Source organism: Aptenodytes forsteri, unplaced genomic scaffold (genome assembly GCF_000699145.1).
Source record: "Aptenodytes forsteri isolate BGI_AS27 unplaced genomic scaffold, ASM69914v1 Scaffold82, whole genome shotgun sequence".
NCBI lineage: Eukaryota > Metazoa > Chordata > Aves > Sphenisciformes > Spheniscidae > Aptenodytes > Aptenodytes forsteri.
In genome coordinates this window covers 6462356-6470284 of record NW_008795490.1, presented here as the reverse complement: position 1 = coordinate 6470284, position 7929 = coordinate 6462356, and the positions used below count along the sequence as shown (strand labels likewise).

At 40.8% G+C, this 7929-nt stretch overlaps 1 protein-coding gene across 1 annotated transcript in view; it reads left to right on the top strand.

Annotated features, from left to right (window-relative positions):
• The window catches only part of PHACTR2 (phosphatase and actin regulator 2), a 51925-nt gene that overhangs the window by 5736 nt on the left and 38260 nt on the right, over positions 1 to 7929 (top strand). The window contains exon 3 of the mRNA XM_009281565.1: positions 6637 to 6717. Within this exon, the coding sequence (XP_009279840.1) occupies positions 6637 to 6717 (81 nt within the window). The remainder of the gene's footprint in view (positions 1 to 6636; positions 6718 to 7929) is intronic.

Here is a 7929-nt window from a genome sequence, read left to right as displayed (position 1 = left end):
TCTGTAGCCCTTCCCATGTCCACTGATGTAGTCACTCCATCATAGAAGGCCACTAGGTTAGTCAGGCAGGACTTGCCCTTGGTGAAGCCATGCTGGCTGTCTCAAATATGAATTGTAAGAGTTCTAAAAATAAATAAAAGGTTCCCAAATTATTTTCCCCCAAAATTTCATATGAGAGTTTTACCCCTTGTGACTCTCTAAGATGTAACCTACAAATTCAGGCATTTGGCTATGCAACAGTGGTACAAGAACAGTTCCCAGAGCTTTTATGTTGAGAAAGAAGAACGTATCTAAGTACCAATTAATCTCTACGGAGCGAAGATTTGGAATACATCTTCAAGGCGAATATAGTTCATAGTCTTGCTTAGATGTTAATGCTGTTTACCCCCCTATCTACATACAAAGCTTTTTCTTCCAAGTCTGGCTGTACTTTCCGTCCTATGCCAGCAGCCGGTTGTGGGCTAGGTAGATCTTTCATTCATGCTGGTTGCCCAGTAGTAGTACTAGTAGTGCTCGTAGGAGTGGATCAGAAGAAGTCGTTTATGTCTTGACTTCCAGTGCCCTCCTGCAGTTCCTCCTCTGTCTTGGCCAGAAATGCAGATGACCTCCCCACGTATTTCCATATAGAGAATAGTAGGGATAAACTGTACTGTTCTGCAGCCCTAACTGTAAGGGGTTGTGTCCCCAGAAATCCCAGAAATAGACAGGGTGTCGACCCCAGCTGCATCATGAATAAGCTGTAGCTTTTCAGTGCAAATCAGGTTAGCTTGCAGTGAAAGCATATCTTTACATGCTTGAGGACTATTTCGCTGTCAGGAAGCGCCAGAGCTGTAGGGAGATATCCATTTGCTTTTAAACTCTATGTACGTAAGGTATGGAATCACTTACGTTTGTGTATGTGCTTCCTGTGAGGCTGGAATTTGAAATGAAAACTAGTTTGGATTGCATTCACCCTGCCTCAGATGGTATTTTTGGGGCGGGGGGGAAATAAAAAATGGTTATCCTTGTATTTCTTGAGGAAACAGACCCAGGACCAACGGAGACTGAGAAGATGCATTTACTTGGCAAGTTGCCCCTTGCTGCATGCTAACTGACACAGCAGAAGAAACTGGCTTATCTAACTTCAGGAAGAAGTAGGAAAACATCCATACAAAATACAAATCCTACAGGAAATCCTCTTCCTCAGACTACTTGAACAGAGATGTATTTGCATTACAGAACGGGGTATGTGTATGTACGTGTGTGTGCGTGCATCTTACATGCAGGAAGCCGATTTCCTGGCCTGAGACCATGGGACAGTACGACGATCGTCACATTTATCGCCCATTCGCTTAACAGGGCTACAACTTGATAAATCTGTATGCAGCTGAAGAAAGAGTTTCTTCTAAGAGAGAATGCGGGCTATTAGAAAGAGCTTTTATTGCTCTATCTGGGTTTTCAATAGGCTTTTTGAAAGAGGTTCTTGCTACAGCCTTGCCAGGGCATGTACCATGCAGTGCTTTGACAAAATCTCACGTGACTCTCTTATGCTAGCTGCTGAAAGATGTTCATAAACAGCAAATAACACAAACATCAAAAAAAGATGGAGGACTAGATGTGGAAGTATTTGTGCCGATGTGGGAATGATGGTTGGAATTTTTTTCCTTTAGCAACATATTTTCCATGCTGTATCTCAGAAAATCTGTTCTCTGGGCACTGCTTGTATACTTTCTGCCTAGGGGGCTTTCAAAATTAAGTAAGAACAAACAGAAAATGGCATCATCTCAAGGGTTTCTCCCCTCCGCAGTGTTTTGCTGTGAAGGAAAAGGTGGCAGCAGTTTGTGTCTTGGCACGAAGTAGGTGCCACTTCAAAGCTCTGCTGCAAAAGTGTATGCAGACAGGGAGCAGAAGGCGATTTTAGCTCTTACTATGTCAGAGAAAAATTAAAAATCTGAATTCTCTCAAGCTTCTCTTGGAAGAGCAAAGCTAAAGACTGGAGAATATCCAGAATCTCACAGCACTCTGAGTCAGAGAATTCGTTTTAAGACTGCCTGAGGTTTGTAGCTGCTGAGTATCACTAAGCAGTCTCTTTTGAGGGGGTAGGGAGGGAGGGATGGAAACTGCTTTTTGAGGTAAACTGTTCTTACGATTAGTGTTACTGTTATTTGTATTGGGCTAAAAATACAAATGTTTGTGGGATCCCTTGGGCGAGTAAGATTTACTCAAGTAAATGAGGGCTGCATACAGTGTGATAAATTCACACGCTTGCTGACAGTTACACCTGGAGTCAGGGCAGGCTTTGCTTCTGACTGCAGTAGCAGAAGGATTTTGACATGGGATTTTTTGAGTCTGCTGGAGCATGATGTCTGAGAGTGGAGCCCACCTCACCTCAGCCTTCCTCAGCAGGCAAGGGCTGATAACCAATCACACTCACAGTCAGGACTGACTTGTTTGCGTAATCGATCTCAACACGTACATGTATACAGATGGAGAAATTGTTATTTCCATGTTATTATTGCTTAATGTTATAAACAATATGTTGATGTTAATGTTAAAATATTATCTATATTCACACTTTTGTATATACACATATATATATCTATACATCATACATATCACAGGCATATGTTAAGATACATATATTCACATACATATACACACACATTATTATATACACATATGACAGAAAGGACTCGTAGGAATAAGATCAGCTGGTCACTCAGCTTAAGGATGTCCACATGATGGTGGTACAGCTAACAGTATTTATCATAAATTTGTTCCAGGATAGTACTAGTCATCTGCTCCTGAGTGAGGAATAGGTAATAACTTGTAAGGTCAGAGATTGCAAAAATAATGATCAGCAGGAATAGAGAGACAAAGATGTGCTTATGGGAGAAGCAAATGGGTAGCGTATTGTGGCAAGTTCTACTAAAAGAAGAAGGAAGAGAAGAGAGGTAGGTCTGGAAACCAAAGATAAGAAGTTTAAACTTCTTCAAGTGAAGGAGAAAGACCCTGATGATGAAGTCATGACAGAGGTGGTGAGAGGAGGGAGCATGCCAAGCGGGGCAATGGTGGAAGCACCAAACTACAGTCCTCTCCCTGTACTGAACTCAGGAGACTGAACTATTTCTAAGGTGACAAATAGTGATACCCATCCCAGGTGGTTCAGGTAGATGATAACTGTTTCTACAGTTGTCTATGCCATTAGCTCAGCAGCAGATGGCCAATGCTCATAGCTTCACTTCTGTTGATTAGATATTTTGAACCATAAGTAGGCAATTCAACTAGAATTCGTATACTTTGGGTTGTTTTTTTGTTTGTTTGGTTGGTTTTTTTATCACTATTTTAATGTGGGAAATTATACCTGAAAAGGTACCGCAAATTAAGCACTTAACAAATGTCAGCATGTTTGGTAATATGACTTAATCTTTCTATGCCATAAGTTGCCTGTCTAAACAGTCACGATAACACCTTTGTATATCTCACATGGGCGTCAAGGAGAAAACCACGTTGCCTTTGGTTCACTCAGTTGCTGTAGTGACGTTTGGGAAAACTAAGAGTTTTCTGTTCAAATGAAGGTTTAGGTTGTTCCTCAAATGAGGTCTGGGCCCCAGGTTGAAAGGTAAGGTTAAAAATTTAGGCAAAGAAACGGTTCATTGAACACAGTGCAGTCTGTATCCTAAATGAAGCAGGGATGGCAAAGGTGAAATGTAACAAGCAAATAAAAGCTGTACCATCTGCACACCCATCAGCGTTCATTCAAACATTTCCTGACTTCTGGATGCTTGACTTTGTAACTCTCTTATTTTAAAGGAATTTACTGAAACATAACAGTAGTCAAATGTGATTAGCTCAACTGAGTAGTTTGAGAACCTTAAAGCTCAGTGCAATTGGGCAGTGATAATCAAAATACTTGCCTGTGTAAATGTGAAACGTATTGTATAGTCCAGAGTCGGTAATAAGCAATAAATTATAATGATGAGTCCACCCTGGCTAAATAGCACCCAGTATAGGTTCATAAGTAGACAGGCTACTCATTCCTCCTATACAAGGGGACATATTTTTGGTCGCTTTGATTTAAATTAAAATTCTGCCTTTGTAGGAATTAAAATGATGATACTTATAGTGAATACTAGCATGATTTCTAATGTTCTTTCCATGGGCCAAATAATATTTTAAATAAATTATCTTTTCAAGCTGAATTAACTGAGCTTAATCAGTTTAAATAAAAACAACACTCATGGCTAGCATTTTAGATGATGAAGGATTGGGGCTTAAGCTTCTTATCTCTTCATAAATTTTCTAATCTGTGAAATGGAGATAGTTATGTCTAAGGGATGTTATGAAACCTATGTAATGTTAATAAAATGCTTTGAGGTCTTCCAGTAAAAGTGTAAGGAGTTAACGTCTTTTAATGCCAATTGACATTTTCCATTATAATTAATTTGATACAGTTGTTAATTCAGTGTTGTAGAACTGAAAAAATGCACCATCCTGAAAACTAGAGAGAGACATTGATGGGAGGTCTGATTCAATGTTCTTGAACTTGATGCAAAGAGCATCCTTGTTTTCAAGTGGGATTGGATTAAGTCCCACAAATAAATACATGAGGGATCATCTCGTTTCACTGTCCCCAAGAAAACAGATGTAAAAAGGAAGCAGAGAGGAAAAATAATAGGAAGTAAATTATACCTGTAAAGCTGAAATAATAATAAGAGAAAATATATGTTCACCTACATGAAAAACTCTTTGCAAGAATAGGGCACGCTCCTGTGCTTTGTTTACCATGCCATTAACATGTGTGACACACAGTTGCAAGGCATATACCTTACCGTAATGGGGAAAAATTGGAAGAGCTCCTGCATAATTTAGGATCGGGACCCAAGGCAGTCTAACCTGATCTGCGTTCAGGCTACCATACTCTCCCCAAGAAGGCTGGCTTACACAGAGAGTCTGCAGCCACACTCACGGGCTCCTTTATATTGTCAAATGTGATTTGAATGCTGTCAAGGTTTGACCTTTAACAGGCAGGTCCCGCAAAGTACCTGAGTATATAAACACAGACCTAATGCCAACTTACATGTTCTTGTGCCAGTACTGTTTGCATTCACAGGCTGTTGGTCTCACAGGCATGGGTAGCTTGAGCTGGGCCGGTCAAAATGGTTACTGCCCCCAGTTCTTCTGCCGGGAGTCAGTGCTTTTTTGGCAGGGAAATGCATCCCATGTGGAGCATGTGCTGAATCCCTGCACTTTGCAGTGTGAGAAATGAACCCGGTGCTGTAAATCTGAGAAGCACAGGATCTGCTTCGTCTTCTTTTCAACCGTCCCCTTCCCTGGTGGAGGAGGGGAGTGGGAAGCTGTGAGCAGTGATGCCTTCAGGCATCTCAGTTCAGCCAGCCTGGTTGCAAGTCAGCAGCTGGGGTTACCTGCTGTGGGGAGAGACGTTTATCAGCTGTTACGCATGGAGGGTAAATTTCTCAGAAGTGCCAAACTACCTCTCTCCGTGCCTTCACAGGAGCCATCACTTCACCGTATGGCTGTTCACTCCAACTGGGCTGGTGCAAGTCGGATTGACAATACTTCTTGCAGTATTTAATCTGCATAGAGCAATTAGACTGGCCCTAGGGAGTAATTGGATCACCGGAGTGTTTGAATTAGTTGATGAGATAAATAACCTTATCCCATAGCGTTAATAGGATGAAGTCTAGCATGGCTGAAGCTTTGCCACATGCCCTCAGCTTGAGCTCCAAACGTCACTTGGGTTTTGATGTCCATATGTAAACAGAATCAGGATGGGAGATTAACTTTTCCTAACAGTGAAGACAGGATTTTACAAGTGGTGCTCACATTTTATGGACCCATGCACCATGGTTCCATGGATCATTACAGTGGCCTCCCAGATCACTGACCAAAACTGTATTGGTTTGGCAGTGGGGTGCAGTGGGGAGTTATTCTATTTTGCCATCTGTAAATGCTTTTCCCTATAAAACTATTTAGCATTTTTCCCATGAGAAATAAACATAATAATTAAAATGCTTCATGTCACAGTCTTTTTTTGTGTGTTGTATGCTTCTTTTTTTTGACCTAAAAAACAGGATGCTGCATTTTTTTCCATGGAAGCCAACCAGCCTGGATGAGGATGTTATTCCCTTTTAGAACAGAACTTTCTAGCTTCTGTTTAAGGCGTTTTTTTCCTTTTTCCTTTAAAACATAGTTTGCATGTCATAAAGGCTACCCCGTGAGTTGCTTGCTCTGAGCAGGATTTGTCTCTCCCAACTCAAAACATCTACCAAGCAGACGGAGGTATCTCCAGCTGAGCTAGTCACCCCAGTCAATGGTAAACAGGTGCTTTTACGTATTAAATGCCTATTCTAGTTCAGTTTCACGCTGGAAGTACCTTTTTCCATTGACTGTAAAGGAAGCCTCACGGAGCCTCGCTCAGCTGAAGGTATGGGGTCAGATGAATCCCCCCCTTCTGTGCCTGAAATTGTGGGAGAATATTTTCAGAGAGCATCCATGAAAACCCAGACCACTTCTGCAGAATCAGAGGAAACAAGATTTCTCAGGGTTTCTTTAAAATAAAAATCTTTTTCTACATTTTTCGCAAGCATCAGCAGTACGAGAATAAATCTATTCTTAACTGTGCTTTTTCTTTAGTGTTGGAAAGGAAGATTTCGACAAGACAAAGCAGAGAGGAGCTGATAAGAAGGGGAGTGCTGAAGGAAATGCCCGAGCAAGGTGATAACACGTTACCTAGAATTTAGCTGCTAAGTGCTAAACACGGATGATAAAGCCACTATTGCACTGTTTCCATGTAGTATAAATAGGTATGGGGAGACAGAGCTGAGGAGTGTGAGAGGTAATTTGGGCCAGTTGACAAAAAACTCAAGTTGGAGTTGAGAGATCGGTGTTCTGTAACTGCTCCTGCCGTAGGTACACCACCTGACTTCTGGTCATATCCTTGAGTATTTTGATGCTCCCTGTAAATAATGTGACTCCTGTGGTTCCTACTTACTGTTTGCCAGAATTTTTTTAAGTTAGTGATTAACGTATTTTTTGAGTCGAGGTCTGCTGTCTAAAGCAACTGGAGTGTAATACGAGAAATTTTGACTGAAAAATCAGAGGCTTTGGGACCCCCAAGCAAATCAATAGCATCTGTTTCAGGTATCAAAAAGTACCACTGCTGGGATCGTACAGATCCCACCACTACCACACACATCACATTCACAAATGGCACAAACATAAAACTGTGGGGAAGACACCACTTGTTTCAAAATGCTATAAGGTTTAGTAACTGGTATTAGCCAGAATTTGTGTTTTGAAAAGCATGAGTAAACCATGGTTAACACCTCTGTGCTACATCTGATTATGTTTGTAGTGGTATTCTTTCTAATATTCTTGATCTTCTATAAATCTAGGTCAAATAAAAGTCAAGTGAGTAAAATAATTTCCTGTAGCTTAAAATTAAAACATTCGTCATTTTGTCAAGGAGTCTAAGAACTCCATGATTTCCAAAAATATTTTTCTCCTAGAAATTGTGTTGCTCTGCCTGAGCTGAAGAATCGTGAAAGTATCAATGTGTGTGGTTCATATCGTACACATTAATATTTAGAAGTTAAGGGCTTGTTTGTCGACACGTGGCATCACTTGTCTTTACAGTGTTTCGCTAATTACCAGGCTATGGCATTCAGTGTAGCTGGCTTCTGAACCTTTCTCTGCCACTGTCTTTGACTTAAAACAAGAAATGCAAACTCTCCATACCTCAATTTGTCCCTCTGTGAGTTTATTACATTTTTTTGCTACATGCTTCACTGGGAAGCTGCATGGCTTTGTCCATTGATGGTTGTAAGTTGCATTTAGACTGCTGGGACAGTTAATGAAATGTGTTAACATTTCAGGTTGGTTACAAACCGTCTGAACATAAATACTATCATTTGTGCTAAAATTGTG